This window comes from Anoplopoma fimbria, chromosome 8, assembly GCF_027596085.1.
Source record: "Anoplopoma fimbria isolate UVic2021 breed Golden Eagle Sablefish chromosome 8, Afim_UVic_2022, whole genome shotgun sequence".
NCBI lineage: Eukaryota > Metazoa > Chordata > Actinopteri > Perciformes > Anoplopomatidae > Anoplopoma > Anoplopoma fimbria.
The window spans coordinates 21,325,291-21,346,682 of record NC_072456.1 but is presented as its reverse complement, the minus strand read 5'-3'; the positions used below and the strand labels follow the sequence as shown (position 1 = coordinate 21,346,682).

General features: G+C 38.7%; 2 protein-coding genes across 2 annotated transcripts; both read left to right on the top strand.

Annotated features, from left to right (window-relative positions):
• Positions 1 to 2,472: 2,472 nt before the first annotated feature.
• fpgt (fucose-1-phosphate guanylyltransferase) lies at positions 2,473 to 5,868 on the top strand. The gene is made up of 4 exons (XM_054602502.1): positions 2,473 to 2,597; positions 2,688 to 2,855; positions 2,979 to 3,071; positions 4,329 to 5,868. Exons 1-4 carry the CDS (start codon positions 2,525 to 2,527, stop codon positions 5,735 to 5,737), a joined length of 1,743 nt encoding a protein of 580 aa, XP_054458477.1. The 5' UTR covers positions 2,473 to 2,524; the 3' UTR covers positions 5,738 to 5,868.
• Positions 5,869 to 6,462: 594 nt separating this feature from the next.
• On the top strand, positions 6,463 to 20,572 carry tnni3k (TNNI3 interacting kinase). Its single transcript, XM_054602501.1, has 25 exons — positions 6,463 to 6,502; positions 6,824 to 6,932; positions 7,094 to 7,179; positions 7,361 to 7,458; positions 7,817 to 7,927; positions 8,003 to 8,101; positions 8,208 to 8,346; positions 8,443 to 8,587; positions 8,681 to 8,785; positions 8,926 to 9,020; positions 9,123 to 9,272; positions 9,354 to 9,437; positions 9,525 to 9,581; positions 11,147 to 11,239; positions 11,334 to 11,391; positions 11,482 to 11,676; positions 12,710 to 12,814; positions 12,906 to 12,958; positions 15,260 to 15,312; positions 15,997 to 16,129; positions 16,814 to 16,923; positions 18,565 to 18,624; positions 18,698 to 18,867; positions 20,133 to 20,212; positions 20,493 to 20,572. The coding sequence occupies exons 1-25, from the start codon at positions 6,463 to 6,465 to the stop codon at positions 20,570 to 20,572; spliced, it is 2,508 nt and encodes an 835-aa protein (XP_054458476.1).
• Positions 20,573 to 21,392: the final 820 nt, after the last annotated feature.

Here is a 21,392-nt window from a genome sequence, read left to right as displayed (position 1 = left end):
GGGAGGCAGCCTTGTCTGAGAGCAAAACTTATCAACAATGTTCATATCCAATCACAATGGAAGGAATCCTGTAATTTGCAGAAATCGTCAGATCTCTTCCTTCAAATTTCTAAACAAATTTCACCCCAGCTCACTCGTCTAGTATCTGTTACTGCCTCTTCCTCCTCCTTAGCACCTAGACATTCCCACATATTGTTGTCATGGAGATTCTTTCAATTTTTGACATATGTGAGAGAGAGAGAGTACATTTCGTAATGCTATTTAATTTAATGTCAAGCAAATAATAATTGAGCATCTGTTGCCACGACAGTGTGTGAACAGTGACACCTTTTTAAAAATTATGTTTATTTCTGATAAAAATAGCTAATATCATAGATTAATGATTTTTACAGGCTACATTCAAGGAGTAAAGTGTACTTTCTAATGATTGCATTTGTCATCAATGGATTAGCTTATGTGTATAGCAACTAACAGCCCCTATCAAGAAATTATGATTGATTTTGCTAATTTCCTGACTAGACCTGATTTGTTGACCTAATGATGTAGACATGATTGTGAGGTTAGATCAGTTGGCTGCAAACAATGGGGAAATAAAACCATAAAACAACATTATATAAAACATAAATGGATTACATCAAATCAGTTCATCGAATCCTAAACCAAAGTCCACTAACTGTCTTTTTTCATTGTTGTTTGAAGGGTCAGGATGAACTAACTACATTAGAGGCCCTACACAGTCATTGTTAAACTACAGAGGTTTTCTCACTTAGAAGAATACATTTACAGCAAATATCATTACACCATTAAATGAGGGAAATAGAAAACATGTTTAAAGAATCAAACAAACAAAAAATGATTACAATATGAACATTTTACACTATTTTTGGTGGTTAGTTTCTAATCTTTTTTCTTTGGTTGAACAATTATGGGGGTCATCAGTGGTCTATGTCAATATTACTACTACATATACCGTGATGTAAAAAATGAATAGATATGTAATAGTAAAAGCATAAATAATGAAAATAAATGTATAACAAAATCATTCAATATAAAAATAGAGACTGTCCTTGATAAAACATTTTTTTTTAGAGTCAACACATTTCAACTATTCATCTGATGTTTGTGTATTCTGATTATAATAGAAACTACTCATATGGCAATTATTTAGTCCAATTTGATCAACGCTACAAAAAAAATGCTAAAACACTGACTGAATTATTAGTAATAACCTACAAAATCTTATCTCATTTCTTTGGTTGAACAATTATGAAGATTAAACACTATTAAAAATGTTTAATGAGTCCTTGCATCAGTGGTCTATGTCAATATCACTATTACATATACCGTGATGTAAAAAATGAATAGATATGTAATCGTAAAAGTATAAATAATGAAAATAAATGTATAACAAAATCATTCAATATAAAAATAGAGACTGTCCTTGATAAAACATTTTTTTAGAGTCAACACATTTCATCTATTCATCTGATGTTTGTGTATTCTGATTATAATAGAAACTACTCATATGGCAATTATTTAGTCCAATTTGATCAACTCTACAAAAAAATGCTAAAACACTGACTGAATTATTAGTAATAACCTACAAAATCTTATCTCATTTCTTTGGTTGAACAATTATGAAGATTAAACACTATTAAAATGTTTTAATGAGTCCTTGCATCAGTGGTCCATGTCAATATCACTATTACATATACCGTGATGTAAAAAATGAATAGATATGTAATCGTAAAAGTATAAATAATGAAAATAAATGTATAACAAAATCATTCAATATAAAAATAGAGACTGTCCTTGATAAAACATTTTTTTTAGAGTCAACACATTTCATCTATTCATCTGATGTTTGTGTATTCTGATTATAATAGAAACTACTCATATGGCAATTATTTAGTCCAATTTGATCAACGCTACAAAAAAAATGCTAAAACACTGACTGAATTATTAGTAATAACCTACAAAATCTTATCTCATTTCTTTGGTTGAACAATTATGAAGATTAAACCCTATTAAATGTTTTTAATGAGTCCTTGCATCAGTGGTCCATGTCAATATCACTATTACATATACCGTGATGTAAAAAATGAATAGATATGTAATAGTAAAAGCATAAATAATGAAAATAAATGTATAACAAAATCATTCAATATAAAAATAGAGACTGTCCTTGATAAAACATTTTTTTTTAGAGTCAACACATTTCAACTATTCATCTGATGTTTGTGTATTCTGATTATAATAGAAACTACTCATATGGCAATTATTTAGTCCAATTTGATCCCTCTTTATATGTTTCGATAAAAAAAAATGCTAAAACACTGAAATATTAGTAATCATATATAAAATCATGGTTACAGACCTGCATTTTGTCCCTCACTGCGTGCTCCATGTGATCACCGCTGACGTTGTAAACAACTAACCACGTGACCCGGAAGTAAGCGCCGAAAAGGTTTCTTTACTACCATCTATAACCACACCAGTACTAAACGGATCTGGAAGCGACATTATGAGCCAAGAATGTGTCATAAAGTTACAACTTGCAACAAGAGAAAAGATCAGAAAACTCAACTCTCTGCGTGGTGAGTTTCATATCTGACAGACTCATTTTTAAACCATGCCTGTATTTTATTCCCTCTTATGCATTATCATTCATTCTTATTCGCCTGAAGCTGGAGAGGTGCAGCCCGGGGAGTTTTGGGATGTGGTGGTTGTGACTGCTGCGGATGAGAACCAGAGAGAAGCTTACGAGCTGCAGATCAGAGAGAAGGCTGACAGGAGAGAGCTTCCCCTCGGACTTCACTACAAGGTCTTCTCTGATCCACCTGGATGTAAAATAGGTGAGTCAGTCAGTCAGTCAGGCAGCATGCACTCTCTAGTTTCATTTCACTGTCTGTTGCAGAAGGGATCAACAAAATACTACATTGGTATTATTACTACTAATATGACCTTGTGTTTTGAAGGGAATGGGGGCTCAACTCTGTATGCACTGCAGCAGCTGAATGAGATCTATGGGAAGACTCTGGGAAAGCTGAGAGTCATCCTCATCCATGCAGGTTTGAGATTTCACTGGCTTTTTGTTGCTGTTAGACATTTAAACAAACTACAAATAAGTGATTTGTTTCACTGCTTTTTGTTCAAAGCATGCTGGTAGGGTTGTTACTATTTAGAAACTAGAAAATATATATATTTTTAAATGCACATTACAATTTTCCAGTGCCTGATAGCTCACAGTCAAAACAAAACCAAATAAATTGAATGTACTGGCTTTTTGTTGCTGTTAGACATTTAAAGAAACTACAAGAACATGATTTGTTTCACTGCTTTTTGTTCAAAGCATGCTGGTAGGGTTGTTACTATTTAGAAACTAGAAAATATATATATTTTTAAATGCACATTACAATTTTCCAGAGCCTGATAGCTCACAGTCAAAACAAAACCAAATAAATTGAATGTACTAGTATATAGCCTGAATCAAGTAACCAGAATGTTTTAATAAACCTTAAAAAAATAACTGAACTTATTAATTGATAATCAAAAACTGAGGCCAATTTATTAAATTCATTACTTGACAAATGATTTTAGCTCTACAGATTCATGCTATGAAGACCGCCATACCTTTAATTCAAATAATGGACTACAGAAAAAAGATGGACAGTAACATGTTATATTCTATTAATTATTATTGCTGCATGAAATCTGAAACATTTAAATCCGTTAACAGCCATGAATTGTTAAAGCCAGTTGCCAATGTCAGATACCATGTGGTATTAAACATGGAATAGAATAAGCAGCTTTGCTTTGACATGTTCACACCTGCTTTTTAAACTTCATCACTACTTCTTTCTTGTGAAATAGTCCAAATCACAACACCTCAGTCACGGTTACTGTTGCATCCATGTGAGCTCATTTATTTTCACATTTAAGAATCAAATATATAAATAATAAGAAGTAATTGATGAAATATGGCAACGTAACCGAGTCCAACACAAGGTCAAAAGGGTATCATCATCATGTTATTAACAGATCAAAAAATCCCAATAAATTATCTCAATGATGTGGCTTATGTGAAAATGAATATAGTGAACACAATTGCTCAAACACATGATGATGCCAAAACATGTGAAAAATAAAAATGTTCATAGTTATGTGATTATAGGATCTTCCAAATGTTTGGCGCTTTAAAAGAAAGTGTCTAAAACTGACTTTTCATATTTTTAATCCAAAATTGTGGGGGGTTCATTGCCAATGCTCAGACATTTTAGATACTGCATGTATTGTGTGTGATGTTTTTGACTTTATCATCCTTCTAGGAGGGTTTAGTCAGCGTCTGCCCAGCGCCAGCGCCTTGGGGAAGATCTTCACCGCCGTGCCGCTGGGCGACCCTCTCTACCAGATGCTGGAGCTCAAACTGGCCTTGTACGTGGATTTCCCGTCCCACATGAAGCCCGGCGTACTGGTGACCTGTGCGGACGACATAGAGCTCTACAGCACTGGAGACGATGAGAGTGTTCGGTTTGACAAACCGGGCTTCACAGCTTTGGCTCACCCGTCGCCGCTGTCTATCGGGACGACCCACGGAGTGTTTGTGTTGGATTCAAACAAAAAGTCGACTAACTCTGAAATGGAGAACGTTTCCTGTCTGCGCTTTCTGCACAAGCCGAGCATCGACACAATGCGAAACAGTGGAGCGGTTTGTAAAAGGCAGAGTGGTTGTTTTTCTCTCTCTGACGCAGAGTTTGTCTACACGGACAGCACCTATTATGTCGACTTTGATACTGCAAAGTCTCTTCTCAATCTGCTGAAGGAGCTGGGGCCTCTGGACTGTGAGGTGGACGCATACGGGGACTTCCTCCAAGCACTGGGCCCCGGAGCCACGATAGATTACACCAGCAACACTGCGAATGTCACCAAAGAGGAGAGCAGCCTGGTGGGAATACGCCAAAAGATCTTCCATCTTCTGAAAGGGACTCCCTTGAATGTCATTCTCCTGAATAACTCCAAGTTTTATCACATTGGAACCACATCAGAGTACCTCTTTCACCTCGCTGAGGATGCGGCGCTGAGGAGTGAGCTGGGTCTCCTGTCATCCGCCTTCAGTTTAAATATGAATGAAAACTCAGGATGCTGCGTTATGTACAGCGTCTTAGATCCCAGTTGCTCTGTGGGAGCAGGATCGGTGGTGGAGTACTCCAGACTGGGACCAGGAGCTTCCGTAGATGGGGGCTGCATCGTCAGCAGCTGCTGGGTCAGTGCGGGCCTCTCAGTGCCTGAAGGAGTCTTCATGCATTCTCTGTGTGTGAATTACAAGCTCCAAACCAGGTTCGTTACCGTCGTCTTTGGGATCAATGACGACCTGAAGCGCAGCGTGGAAGCCCCTGCATACATGGAGGAGCTGAATCTCTTTGGCTTCAGCCTGGCAGAGTGTCTGTCCCGCTGGGGGCTGAAAAGTGAAGTCCTGAGGTTCTCCGGCGACGCGTCCGGCTGTAGTTTGTGGAACGCTTGTTTGTTTCCGGTTTGCCCCGATCAACAAAGCTCCTTCTCTCTGTCTCTGGAGATGCTGCAGGCGGCCCTGAGTGGCTCTACGTTCACGTTACCCAAAGACACGACGCTGATGTCTATGCAAGAGTCCTTACAGTGTAAGAACCTGGAGGGGATGCTGAAGTTCAGGAAGGGACTGTATGAAGACATCACACAGAGAAAAATAAACAATCAAAGATAATATTCAAGATTATATGTCAGTTTAAATATGACATTATGCTATAAATCATTGATATATTTTATTATCATACAATGATTTTAAAGACTATGAGCTTTTGTCATCTGATTTATTCTGGTGTAACGTAAAGTGAACCCTTACATTTATAGTTTTTTAAGTTTTACTAATAAAAAAATCTAACTTTCTGGAAGCATTTTACTCATTGCCTCAACCACAGCACTGCTCTACATATACGTGTCCATTGTCTTATAACAGTGTGAGACAAAGGGGACTTCCAAACTCATATTTCTTAATAGGCCTTGGTCACAGTAGAATTTTTGGTCAGGATTAACCAATAACTGGATTAAAATTGCCACATTGGAGTAATGCTGGATTGGAGTCATTGTTACTTAGTTGCACCTGTGATTCTACTGCTAAGACGAGTCAACATATCTGTCAATAAAGAGAAGTATATACTTGTATATATATATATATATATAAAATATAAAATTAAATATAAATTGACACGGATCATGCACACAATCACACTGAAACACGCCTGCTGTTATTTAGAGGGAGCTCAGTTGTCGTGGTTGTTTGGCATTCCACTCAAAGGTGTTTATTTTTAGCCTACAGCCATGATCCCCCCCTCTTTATCTGGACCTGTGCAATTGTGGCAGAGTGAGGGATTGTATTACTGCCTCACAAAACTATACAGCAGATAATAAACGAGAAGAAAGACCTTATCAATGGGAAATTACAAATCAAGACCGTCTCAGACGTGCACAGGTAATGGCTCGGTGTGCTTTTGATTGTGGGGATATGATTTATTACAGATGTACCCGAGGGACTGAGAACGAGGTTTGATTTGAAGAAGAAAAAGAAAGACTGGAGGGTTGGGTGTTAATGTCGGCTGCCATCACAGTCACAAACACTGACAAGTTTCAGAACTTAAAGTCTGACAATTAAATATAGAAGAGTTCAAATACAGTTGTTTGTTTCATACAAGTCTATTTAGGAGGTAAAATATGAGTATGTCTGAATATAAGCAATGGAAATAAAATGTTCTAATTGTTATTCTTTTGTAACCATGATGGTGGGGCTGTGAAGATGAGTGGAAGAAGAAGGTGGGCGAGTCGTACGCCGTGATCGTGGAGAAGTTGGAAGACGACATCCTGCTCAAAGACAATGAGATCGTGGATCTCAAACTTGCTTTCAGGTTGACAAAAAAAACATTTTCTGTTTTTAAAAACTGGAATTTAGTCATTGTATGAAGTCCATTTGAATGAATCAAGTGTATTCTCCTCAGTCGGCTTACGTTTCTGTGTCAGTTGGGTTTCATTTCTCACAAGCAGGTGATGTTGATTTTCTTTGGCTCAGCTCTGATGAAGCGTTTCAGAAGGTGAACTTGAGCTACCGAACGGAGAAGGGGCTGTCGCTGCTGCATCTCTGCTGCGTGTGTGGAGGTATGCATGACCACTAGAGTCTATTAATAACTCCTCAACAAAACAAGGCAGTGTGAGGGAGGATTACTATGAACCAACTGACACTGCTCTCTGGAGATGACCGTTGGTGTCAATCACAATAAACATGTTTTTGTGGAGTGAATTATTTAACCGACACATAATATGACATATTTGTGACCAGGTAACAAGACGCACATCCGAACCCTGATGCTCAAAGGCCTGCGTCCTTCCAGACTGTCCAGGAACGGATTCACTGCTCTCCACCTGGCTGCATATAAGGTGACGACAAGGAGCAAATAATAGAGGATTTAAATATCTTCATCATGTGATCATAGGTGAAATCTGTGTCTTTGTCCTGCTTTTGTTATGTGCTGAAAAGCCTTCCTACCACATGGTGGAGTGCAAGTACCAGTGGTGGAAGAAGTACTCAGAGCTTTTACTAAAGTAAAAGTAGCAATACCACGGTGTAGAAATACTCATCAACATTTTAAAGAACCAAAAGTAAAAATGAGTCATGCAGAATGGCCAATTTCAGAATAAAATATATATGACTGAGTACATCACTTTAATGTTGCAGCTGGTACAGTTGGAGCTGATTTTAATTACTTGATATACCTGTGAATCCTCTGAACCACAGGACAATGCTGAGCTGTTGACCGCACTCCTCCACGGAGGGTCGGACGTGCAGCAGGTGGGCTACGGCGCCCTCACTGCCCTGCATGTTGCCACGTTGGGTGGGCACCACGAGGTGAGACATGGGCCTACAGCTCCAGACTTTTCATTGCTCTTATACACATGGTTATGTGCTATTTCTCTCCACCAGGCAGCAGATATTCTCCTGCAGCACGGAGCCAATGTGAATGTTCAGGATGCTGTGTTTTTCACCCCACTGCACATTGCTTCTTATAACAGCCACGAGCAGGTAAAGTGCTCGTCTTAACCACAGCTGCATTCATATCTGAGAGACATAAAACGCTTTTATAATCTGAATTGACATGCCTCCTCTCATCTCTCCATCTGCCCTTCAGGTGGCAAAGCTGCTGCTCAAGTTTGGGGCCGATGTGAATGCTAGTGGTGAGGTAGGTGACCAGCCGCTGCACCTGGCTGCAGCCAAGGGTTTCCTCAACATCATCAAGCTGCTGATGGGGGAAGGGAGCAAAGCTAACGGTGAGCCTCCAATAGTGCATACTCTAAACATTAAGATTTTCTTGAGTCAGTGTTGAAGCGATTAACTCCCATTAACTGTGCTGCGATTCTCTCCAGTAAACGCTCAGGACAACGAAGACCACGTCCCTCTCCACTTCTGCGCCCGCTTTGGTCACCATGAGATTGTGCGTTTCCTCCTGCAGGGCAACATCGACGTGCAGCCTCACTCTGTCAACATCTACGGAGACACACCGTTGCACTTGTAAAATGGTTCACAGTGGCAGTATCCTTCTAGATGTTTTTAGAAGATGACATGAAGCGGAGATGATGTGCTGTGTTTGATGTGTCTCATCAGGGCCTGCTATAATGGAAAATTTGAGGCAGCAAAGGAGATTATTCAGCTTTCTGGCACAGACAGTCTGTCAAAGGAGAACATATTCAGCGAGACTGCACTTCACAGGTGTTGTCTCACATGCTGTATTTATTCATAGTCTGAAATACAGAGTCACTGATGCATACACACACTGTGCATTGACCCAAAATGCATGCTTTTTGGCACAATTTAATCACCTTTAACGTGTGATTTGTCTTGTGTCACAGTGCATGCACCTATGGTAAAGACCTGCGGATGGTCAAGTTCTTGTTGAGCCAGAATGCTACGAGCATCAACAATCAGGGCAGAGACGGACACACAGGTGACTCTCCTTTAATAACTCCTCTAATCACCTGCAGTTAGATTAAGTGCAGGACCAGTTGGGGTTTTTTCACTACAATTGTATAATCAATACTCTATTTAGCTCTTCACAGTGCCTGTTTTCACGGCCACATCCGCCTGGTGCAGTTCTTGCTGGACAGCGGGGCTGACATGAACCTGGTTGCCTGCGACCCGAGCAGGTCCAGTGGGGAGAAGGACGAGCAGACCTGCCTGATGTGGGCTTATGAAAAAGGTCTGTCTGTATGGTGACGAGCTGTCAGGAAAGATTGAATAAAAAAACCAATATAACATTCTTGAGTTTTTCTCTTATCAGGTCATGATGCCATTGTCACATTACTGAAACACTACAAACGTCCAGATGACTCCCCCTGCAACGAGTACTCACAGCCGGGTGGGGGTGAGTTACCCCTCTACAGATTCTTATCTGGCCTAAATCACACGAATCCTCCCATTTCTCTGTCTGAACATGTCGTCTCTCTTCCAGATGGGTCCTATGTTTCTGTCCCGTCTCCGCTGGGAAAGATCAAAAGCATGACTCAAGGTAGTGAGGTGGAGTGAAGCACAGCAGGTTTTCCCACATTTCACGTCACTTGTCAGCTGACATGACAGCACACACCGTCTGTTGCTAAGGGAGGGGGCTTAGCTGCTGCTAACAACCAGCTGATGTCCTTACTACTGAAACTACAGATCTGTCTCTGACTGTGTGATATTCATACATAATATCTTAGTATCTATTGGTCTGAATTGGAATCAAGGGGTTGAACATGGAAAAAAAAATGATGCCATTTGGCCTAAAGAGTATTCTGAAACAAACAAGCATCTGCCTTCTTTTAGGATTTAGAGGAGAATCATATGTGGAGCAAATCACAGTATTTTCAGAAGGACTGTATTCGACAAATTCTAGATATTCAACCAATCGATTGGTCGATGGGGGTAAAACGAAAAAAATCTGCATGTTACAGAGCACTTCGCATAAATAAATGACAATAAACATAAAATACTATTTGCGGCATATTCAATTATTTCTAACCTAACTATTTTAACAATGATAGCTGACCCAAAGCAGACCAGCGAGCACCTGCCCATTAATATGATTTCCATAAATAGAAAAAGCTCCCGTTAGGCCTGAAGGTACATTTTAAACAAAACAATACGCTATTATTTAGACCAAACATATTGAAATAAGCCAATTTTAATATGTTCATACTCAAAGCCTATCAAGTAGTGATGCACGGTGATGTTTCTTTTTAATATTCGCACTGTTCTGACCTGTAATAAGAGCCAATACACTCCGTCTGTCACAGAAAAATATGAATTAATCAACCAATCCTGACCCGCAAAACTCCAACTTTATGCATTTTAGTAGCACAGTTGTCAGGACTGAAGCATGAAAGACAAGGACAGATACGCTCTCTTTCTCCATCGCTATCAGTAGTGGGACGTTTAAGGCTAAATAATTGTTAAAATGATGTTGTTCTTCATTGTTGAATAGCAGCAAAACAAATAACCCTTTATTAAAGACATGAACTCTGTCTCTCTCTTTCTCTGTCACACACAAACATCCCTCCTACCCCCAAAAAATAATGGATAAAGTGACACCAGCTATTATCAGACCAATGAGGATTCGGTCGGACAAGAGATTATTGACCAACCAACTGATCAGGAGGTGTCAGCCATAATTATCACTACAGCTGTAGTTACTCAAATGTGGTGCACACGCCTTACTTCTAATTAACATCATACACTGAAGACCACGATAGTTTCATGACAATAAAACACTTCTTAACAAAAAAAAATATGCATTATGATGTAACTACTATTAGCGTTAAATATATTACTCCTCGGCATACATGTATTTTGTGCATATTTCTACCCAGTTTTATAAATTATATCCCTGATCTGATTATTATTTGATCTTAGTACACAACAAGTTTAGTTTACAACAATACAACATTTTATAAGAAGGAAAAGTGATTCTCATCTGTGCCGATTGCAGATTACATTGGAGAGGGCATTGAATTAAAAAGAGCAACTTTCTTTGTGAATGCATTGAACTCTCCATTGATGAGATAAAAGTTTTCTAAAAATGTTGCGTTCTGTTTTCAGAGAAGGCAGAAGTTCTGCTGCTCAGGGCCAGCCTCCCATCTCATTTCCATCTTCAGCTGTCTGAGCTGGAGTTCAATGAAATTATTGGATCAGGTAACTATGTTTATACGTTTTCTGTTCCATTTGCTACATGCTTCAGATAATCAGATGATGATTTTACTGATGATTAAATCTGTTTCACAATCAGGCTCCTTTGGAAGAGTCTACAGGGGCAAATGCAGAAACAGAGTTGTTGCCATAAAACGGTACTTCTCCACTTCTACAGATGACATTTAACATTCCATCTTTGTTAAGGAAAAATGTATGAGTTTTTCATTTTCTACTGTTGATCGCAGCTATAGAGCCAACACGTACTGCTCTAAGTCAGACGTGGACATGTTCTGCAGAGAGGTCTCCATCCTCTGTCGCCTCAACCACCCCTGTATCATCCAGTTTGTGGGGGCGTGTCTGGACGACCCCAGCCAGTTTGCCATCGTAACCCAGTACGTCTCTGGAGGCTCCCTGTTCTCGCTGCTGCACGAGCAGAAGAGGTGAGGAAGTTTGCGTTGCACACCAGGAGTTTACAGTATATTATACTGACTGTAGTAGGCCTCACATCGTGTCCTTTGACACACATAAGATACTAAACTTTAGAACAACACGTTGAATGATTGAAGTCACAGCAGGATTCAAGCTAGAAATTAGAAACAATTGTACATCGTCATACAATCCAAGTCTTTTCATGTGTTAGTGCTAAAAGAGCCGATTAATCAAGTCGTCAATGGACAGCAAATGTTATCATGTAAATCAACAACAATTTTGATAATCCAATAATTAAGTGATTTATCAAGCATAAATGTAAAATAATATTTGTTCAGTTTCTCAAATGTATATGCTACTTTTCTCTCTTTTATAGCATTAAAACTTTGATTTTAGATTGTTGATCAGAAAAAAAACAAGCAATTTTAAACCATCAGCTTGGTCTTGGGACATTTTTGACTATTTTCTAATACAAAAAAATGAAAACATAAAAAAATATTGAAAATGAATTAAATTCTTAGGTGCAGCTCTGTAATAAATGCCATCTTTGCCATAAAGAAAAGTAAAAAATAAAGTTTGTATTTATTGCAGGGCCATTGTATTGCAATGCATTCCAATTCAAAGATGTTTCTTTCAAATTTCTATTAAATTCAACAAATGAAGCTTAAAAAAAAAGCTAACAGTTCCAGTAAGTCCCATGCAGTCAGGTGTGTTTACATCAGGTCCGTTTGATTCTTAACACACTTTGACAGTAATTAAATCCTGATGTTGAGACCTAAAAAGAGCTCAAACTACCTTAAGAAATAACTCAGTGTTTTACAAGCACATGTTTGCACAGCACTGCCAACTATTTCAGGTCTCATTATCCTCCTTGGAAGCAGCGAGGATCGTCATTGATCCAGATGAGGTGTTCCGCTAACTGTGTGGCCAGGTGCTGTCTTCATAGACCGTCCTATTGATCCGTGTAAAGTGCTCTGTGTGATTGGCAGGGACCATTGATCCGGCACTAAGTGGCTTCTGCTTTAATGATGTGTCAATGCACAGGCTTATCGACCTGCAGTCCAAGCTCATCATTGCCATCGACGTGGCCAAGGGCATGGAGTACCTGCACAACCTCACCCAGCCCATCATCCACAGGGACCTGAACAGGTGGGTGCCACAGCAGCAGCCCATGAGGTGGGATGTACCTATCAGAATAGAAAACTGTTGTCTTTACTAATGATACATGTGATCCTTCCAGCCACAACATTCTGCTGTATGAGGACGGACATGCAGTGGTGGCTGATTTCGGAGGTGAGATACATTTTGCAGCGTACAAGAAAACTAAAGCCGCATTAACCATTTTTTCAAATGTACATTTGTAAGAGAGAGAGAGAGAGACTATGTTGATTTCATTAGCAATAAAACTCACCCTCACACACTTTAATCAACTCAGGTGTTTTGCAGCTACAGCCACACTTGGTCTGGTATGAGCAGTAGTTTATGATGCTAATGTCCTTCAACCGTTATTATTAAATAATTGACATTACTGAGTCAGTTTACTTGCTTTAAGAGTCTTCGCCATTAGTGCTTCTGTTCTGTTTTGGGGATTCCCTTTGTCCCCTGCTTTCTTGTCAACTGTGACCACAGTGGCCACTGTTCAGCTTAAATTGATATAGCTTCACTTGAATGCAGCTTTAAAGTCATGGCCCAATGTTGTTTCTAGCACAAGAAAACAAAGAAAAAACAGGAAACTAGGAAAGAGAAACTTCCTTCTTCCAACCACTAAGCTTTGTTCTTTATAGTAGACAGAATGTCCATGTGCCGTTAGTAAACAATACAAAGTGAAGTAAACAGCATCAACTAGTTCAACGTCTCACTTTTTTGGTCAATATTATCATATAGTTTTAAAAAATGATTGTGGTTATATGTAATATCTTTGATATCAGCCATCACTACTTTCACCCACTCCTTGGTAAGATTTGAGTGCAATAACCGTAAACACGACAACACAAGTGAATTCAGTTAACTGCAACTTTAGTGTGTGGCTGTGGCACACCAGGTAGAGTGCTTGTACCGTAACCACAAGGTTGGTGGTTCAAACCCCTCTACAGTCAACATGCCGAGGTCTCCTTGAGCAAGACACCAAACCCCCGGCGCTTCTCTGGGATGGGTTAAATGCAGGGAATTGTAATTTCCCCATTGTGGGACTAATAAAGGCTTAATTATTATTATTATTATTATATGAATGGCAAAACAAATGCAACATTGATATGGCTATGAAAAATAAAAAAGTAAACTGGACCCTTTAAACCAAAATAAATTGTCCTTCAAATAAGAAGGATTTGGTATTCATCTTAATTCATTATGTGTTTTTGTCCTTAAGTAGGATTTCTCCACAGTTTTAAGTAACTTATAAGTTAGTGTCTAATGGCCAAAAGGAATATTGCTCAAATTTTGTTTTTAAGTTCAGCTCAGATCTGTGTAGTCTGATGAGTCAAAGTGCACTTTTAGTATATTGGATGTTCGAGCTGGTGACTTGCAGGATCCTACCACAAAGCAGATGGTTCATCAACAGAGCTGGGAGGATTGCCAACAACCCGAGTTGCTGGATCTTCTTTACTGGGGCTAAATACCTGACCTGCATGTACAAACAGACACACACAGTCTCTGTTCTGCTCTCCTTCATATTTCATAAATCTTTCTCTTTTGTTTTTACAACATCATACAAGATCATAACGACACCAAAGTAAAAGCTTTATATTATTAGACATGAAAATAGAATTAGTCTGTTACAGCTAAGCAGATATTTTAGAAAGTAATAAAACGCATATCTCTACATATTACACATTAAACCTGCAAACATTAGTCCATCAAAGATGCAAAATTGTACTTTTCAGTAGAAACCCAGTGCCCTTTTCACTAATTGAGTAAACACAATCATTTTGATGAATACTCTTAGAAGTGAAAGTAAAATTTAATTTCGTAATTCACTTTTTCATATCAAAAATTCTGCTTGACAAAACACTTAATGACCTCTAGCAATATGAGGAAGAAGTGATTAAGAAATCCAAATTTTTTCTGTAAACTAAGTAACTTACACCTGACATTTAGACACTTGAAATTTAAAAACTACAGTAAATTGCTAGATTAGGCTTTATATGGAAATAACTTTGTTGCTAACACACAAGAAAACTAGCAAAATAGAAGTTAATGTTATCTTACCGAGGCATGTAAAGTGTAACAAATTAAGATTAAAAACATTTCTGGGGTTCTCCTGGCTTCTTTGCATAACTTCCGGTTAATTTTAGTAACTGTAATGTCTAATAAAAGGTATGAAATCATAGTGTTAAAACTTAAGTCAATAGTTTAATTATTATTAGTTTATATTTTAAAACATTTCGTTGAGGTAGTTAACTCCAGACTCAGTGGATTTTCTTTTTTAGTCTCGCAGCAATGTTTCTGTTGGTTTCTCTTCTGCTAGTTTCTTGTAATGTAAGATTTTTTTTCAGCTCAATGTGAGTAAGTCTATATGAAAGTCCAGCTAAACTACTTAACTGCAACATAATGTATCTTTTTTTTTTTATTATTGCACGACATACTCTTCCTTTTCAGAATCTAGATTCCTACAGTCTGTGGACGAGGACAACATGACCAAGCAGCCGGGGGTCAGTGAAGTTTTCGTTTTATTTTATGACACACACAAAACCTTTTGGAATTAGTTTTTCCCCTCTCTTTCGCCAAATACGCTCACACCATCCTGCAGCATCCAATAAGAAAAAATAAGGCAGGAGATCAAGCAGGAGCTTCTGCTGGCACCTGTCATCAATTACCCACCGGCAAAAAAAAACTGCCTTCATGCAGATTTTGTCTTGATGTGCTGACTCATCACTACCCAGAGTGCTTGGCCTGCAGTTTGGTGTTAAGTGTGTTACATCTCTTGAGGACTGCCTGTTGTGAGGAACTACTTGCCCTTGCTGGGACACAGTGTTTATGTCAGTAATTGGGCCTCATTTTGTGTGTCTCTGTTTGTGTGAGTGTGTGTGTGTGTGTGTGTGTGTGTGTGTGTGTGTGTGTGTGTGTGTGTGTGTGTGTGTGTGTGTGTGTGTGTGTGTGTGTGTCGTGTGTGTGTGTGTGTGTGTGTGTGTGTGTGTGTGTGTGTGTGTGTGTCTGTGTGTGTCTGTGTTTGTGTGAGTGTGTGTGTGTGTGTGTGTGTGTGTGTGTGTGTGTGTGATGGCCTAAAAAACTAAATCTCTCTAAGGCAAAAGAGATTCACTTAAATTTAGAGCCTAACTGCATTAATCCAGTGTGTTTGTGCATATACGTGTGTGTCTGTGTGTGTGTTTGTACAGAACCTGCGTTGGATGGCTCCCGAGGTGTTCACCCAGTGCACCCGCTACTCCGTGAAGGCGGACATGTTCAGCTACGCCCTCTGTCTGTGGGAGCTGCTTACTGGAGAGATTCCATTCGCTCACTTGAAACCAGGTATTTTGGCTTAAATGATGATAGTTTATGTGAATACCAGAGTTCAAACCGGAACAAAATCCCCCCAAAAAGACCTCTGACATCAAACACCTTTTTCAAAGCTGAATTTTTTTTTTACAACACTCTATTGATGCGTGTATTATGCAAAAAGGGCACCAATCAATAGCAGAAAGGTAAACAAACAGTAAGAATAAAGAAAGAGAAAGCACAATAGCCCATACACAATATTAAGATTAAGAAACAAAGATTTCAAAACATAAGCAAATAAAATATATGAGACATTTTGACATAGCATAGCAGGGGTAGCTAATACAATAGCACCGGAATCTTCACTCTAATAAGCCTCAATTTTAGTTTTCGGAGAATCCACTCAACATCACCCAAAACCACAAGTGTCAAGCTCATGGTGGCACTAACATCGTCTGTCCACCATGGACGTCTCTACAAAATCTCTGTTGATCATGTTGTAGATTTTGAGATATTTCAATCTGGACCAAAGTGCTGGACCGACAGTTTCTCTCCAGAGAGCTAGCATGGCTGCAAATTTTTTGATTTTAAAATGTCGAAATATATTGAAAATACAAACAAACTATTACAAGAAAAGTAAAATAAAACACAAACATAGAACAAAAAAATGCTGTTTTACTAATCTAAACTAGATTCAAGACGTTCTTCTGTCCACAGCTGCTGCAGCAGCAGACATGGCCTACCACCACATCCGGCCTCCTGTTGGCTACTCCATCCCCAAACCCATCTCTGCTCTTCTGATGAGAGGCTGGAACGCCTGCCCAGAGGTAAACGACATGATTACACCTCTGAGCTCTGATCAAATTATTGTTCCCAATTCATTTACAGTACACACAAAAAAAAACCACTATGAGATCAACCAGGTGTTACTTTGTAGCTTCAATCTGCAAAATAATCTCACCATTAGCATCCTTTTACTGTCATTAGCTATTACGACATACTGAGGCTCAGAGAGACAACTGATGCTGAGTGAGCTGCTTCTGCAAACGCGTCCCCAGACGATACATTATTGCACGGCTGTTCACATATATGAGCACACATGGCCTGTACGATCCTCCCCTCAGTGCTGCGATGTTCACAATTAGCCAGGCATGTTTTTGTTCTCTGAGCCTCATTAAGTCACATTATAACACGGCCGAGCATGCTGGTACATTTCTCCCCCTCTGTGGCACGTCTCCTTCCTGTTTGTCAGTTAGAAGATTGCCAACCGGTTGCTTGCTCCCTGCTGTGTTCGCCTTGTCCCAGTGCAACTTCGTCAAGACACTTTTAATAAGAGTGTGATCCTAATAGGACGTCACAAAGTTTCATGTGCATGCGTCTTCCATTTCTGTTCTGTGTTTACAGTTGATTGCACGAGAGAAGCAGAATTTACAACAATGCTCTCAGATGTTAGACACAAATATAATATGAAATTGCATAATGTTCTTAATAGGCTTAAGAAAATCACCACATACATGATCATAATAACTTTCAAGACCATTAAAATTCAGTGCAAGTGTTCTCTCTGTAGAGTGCTGCAGGAATCTTAGTTTTCAAACATGGAAATTAGTTATAAATTTTGCACTTCTGGTTCGTTCATCTCGAAGTTAATGTGTTATTTGAATGGGTTTTTCGGTTAGATTCCTCTAATAAGATATGTGGTTAACACAAGATTAAGATATTTGAACGTTTTGTTCTACAACATAAATTACCTTAGTAAACAACCCACTTGTGAATATTGAAGCTTTTATGAGTCTTAAAACAGGCGGTTGCTAACAATAGGCTGAATGAGACGACTAAATGTCATCACGCCGAACACTAGTCCGCCTTTAGCTTTTGTATCCTAAAGTTGTGTTCATTTGTGACGATTATCTTGCTAAACAAAATGTGCAAGTATCATATTTGCCAGAGAGCTTATTTTCCACAAACGTATGGAAAAATTCCTTTGTTCGATGCTAACTTCCAGGTTGGCCTACAAAAATACGTCATCACTGCAGCTTTCAATAGAGCAGTAAGTAATTGATTACTAACATATAATATGTGAACAAAACAGTAAGAGAAAAGTATTTACTGAAATCATAAGTAAAATGTGTTTTCATCTTGACTGTGCTGTTCTTGTATTCTTGTTGTTCTTTGGTCTTGTGTATTAAAGCAGCATGCACAGACAGACCTTTGCCTCTATCTGAGGATGTATAATTGAACAGCTCCGGGGGGGCAGTGTTTGTTCTTTTACAGTGAGGCAAGAGATCTAAGGACTGCTTTTGAAGCAGAGTTCACCTTTGCCTCATGTGTGGGTGGACTGAAAATGAGTCCATCATACTGGACAGAGTCTGAGAGAATACAAGTGTGTCTGTCTGTTGTGGGAAACAAATGATGCGTTTGATTGTTAAAAAATCGCATTTAATTATAACCTGATTTTTCAAATTCAGGACAGGCCCGAGTTCTCCGAAGTGGTTTCCAACCTGGAGGAATGCTTGTGCAATGTTGAGGTATTTATTATACCACATATTCCTAAATGTTTAACACTGCAGTGCATTGATTATAATGTTGTTTGTGCGGCAGCTGATGTCTCCAGCCTCCAGTAACAGTAGTGGCTCCCTGTCGCCCTCCTCCTCCTATGACTATCTGCTTGGGCGAGGAGGACCCGGTCGGAGCCACGTGGCCGCCCTGCGCTCCCGCTTCGAGCTGGAGTACGCACTCAACTCTCGCGCCTACGCTTTTTGGACTCAGAGGTTAGAGAGCTCAGGGCTCACACTGAAGGTGGAGAGGGCGAGAATAGTCTACTGCACAATGGCAACATTCACTATGAACCAAGAACCCACCCAGTCTGAGCCGAACCAGAGTTCAAAACAACATAATTACCTTGTGTTTTGATTGACACAACAGTTGGCTTTTAGCTATGATGTTTTTTTTCTTGTTTAAGAATATTTACAGTACAACAATATCTGAGATACTTTCCTTCAGTAAATAAAACGTCACTGTAGTTGACCTCTAAACTCTCCCTCTAAGAATCTCTCAGAGCTTTGATTAGTTGAAAATGTTTGATGTTGTCTCTGCAGCCCAAAAAACTCAGATTAAACTAAATATATAGTTATTATGGTCGTCATTTTAGAGGGAACACAAATGTTAAAAATGATTTCGTTAATGATCTTTACAATTAACAGGTGGATAAGACATAAAAATGGCCTTAAAAATTGTTTTAAAAGTTATAACCAAGAAATCTCAAGTTGTTTTCCACCAGGGGGAGGTCAATTAAATGTTTCGGCTTAAAACTTTGCTAACAGGAATTCCCAAAAACATTTTGTCTGAGCTTGCTATAATTTGGACAAGCTTTTGGAGAAAAGACTCCCTCTGAATTGTTTGGCCTGTAACACGTAGACCAGTTAAGATACTTACTGCGACAGTGAGGATTGGAGTTGCCGGGATACTGAACAGGAAACAAAAGGAAAGCAAATGCAATAAAACATGCATGGCATTCTGAGCGAGGAGGAAGGCCTCTTTAAGTCGCCTGGCTTTCAGTGTCTGTGCTGAGTGTGTGTGTCTCAGTGTGTGTGTGTGTGTGTGTGACTGCGCTTGGTAACAGTCGCTATGAAACCTAGAAACAAGATGTGGGGTTATTGTGGTGTGGCAATTACTTTTTCAGTAATTCCCTAGTGCTCTATCAAAAGTTAGACACAACCTTTTTAGGTCTTTACACCCGAGTTTATATTTTACAGGTCATGAATATATTGTACAAAATGTTATAAATATCAAATGCTAGGCAACATGAATGGTATGCAGATTGTGTCATCAATTTTGTATCATGACCTCCTGAAGAGAAAGTGAGAGCAGCCTGGTATTATGTCGGCCATTACATATTGAATTTCTCATGATTCTGTTCTGGCTCCATCTCATCTGTCTCTCTCCATGTAAATTGAGGCTGTTTATATTTCTGGGCTGGTGTTGTTTCGCATTAGATTAATGAGGAGGAGTTGATTTTATGTGTTTTATTTTTCAGTGAGAGGCGTCGTGCTTCCGGAGGCCTTTCACTGGAGGAACTCAGGAGGAACATGCAGTTTTCTCCTATTGATCGAAATGGTTTGTTTGCAGAATACATGTATAGTAGTGTCACCTTCAGATGTGCTTTAAATGACTTGTTCTCATGCAATGTTGATATTTTTTTAACTGATGTCATTTTTTATTTTATCATCTATACAATTTCTGTTTCATTTCAGTGCCATTTATGGTACTTTTTCATTTTTAAACCTTTTTGCAAAGTGTGATAGTGGAATAATACTAATGTTGTTTGGTCAATATTATTATCATAAACAAAACTGGCCATAAATGGTGAGTCACAGTTGATTTGTCTCTTTTTCAGGGTACGTGTCTGATCCCATGAGCACCATGAGGTTCTGCTCTTCTTACAGCAGCAATGGCAGCTTTGAGGACAGTAACTAAACCCAACTATGAACATATTAATGCCTGTTATTGACAGTTAATTTTAATTACAACTGTATAAATAGATAATAGAAGTAGTAGATATTGCCTACTAACTTGCAAACCAATATGTTTGTTGTAGCATACTGTATTTGTATGAGTTGGTTATGAATTTACAGTACATTCTTATTTCCCAATATCTAGGCTTGAATTATAAGAGGTTTGTTTATAACATACATTATGTAAATGTTTTTTTAATATTTTGTTGAGGCTTTTGTTTTGTAAATACTGTATTTGTGACAAGCAAAATCAGTTTTCGCATACATGTTTTGCATAAAACTGAAATCCAAGTTCCCAGTCAATGTGTGCATTATTTCGTCTTTATTCAGTAAAAAAAATAAAAGAAGCAGAAAGTTGCCTTTCATTTCACTTGTTTTATTGTTTTGAGTGGCCAAATCACACAACCGTTCAGTCACTGACAGATGAAATGATGAAGCCTACCCAAACTAGCCATTAAAATCAGATGAAGTAAATACAAATAAATATTAAGAATCTTTTTTCTTTTTTAAATAAGAGGTAGTGTTAGCAGCAATAATGACACAACTCAGTGCCTACATTTGACATTTCATAAAGTTTCATTTTACTTATTAGTAACCCAATTATTAATGAATTATTCAGGTTGCATTTTTATCTAAATGAACAGATCTAAACAGATAACTTTGTAAAAGCACTAAAATTGTAATTAACACAGACACAGTGCAATCACAGATCTCTGATCAAAGCCGAAGAACCGTAACATCAGTGGAAATGTAAAGTGTACTTGGGACAAACTAAGCTGTGG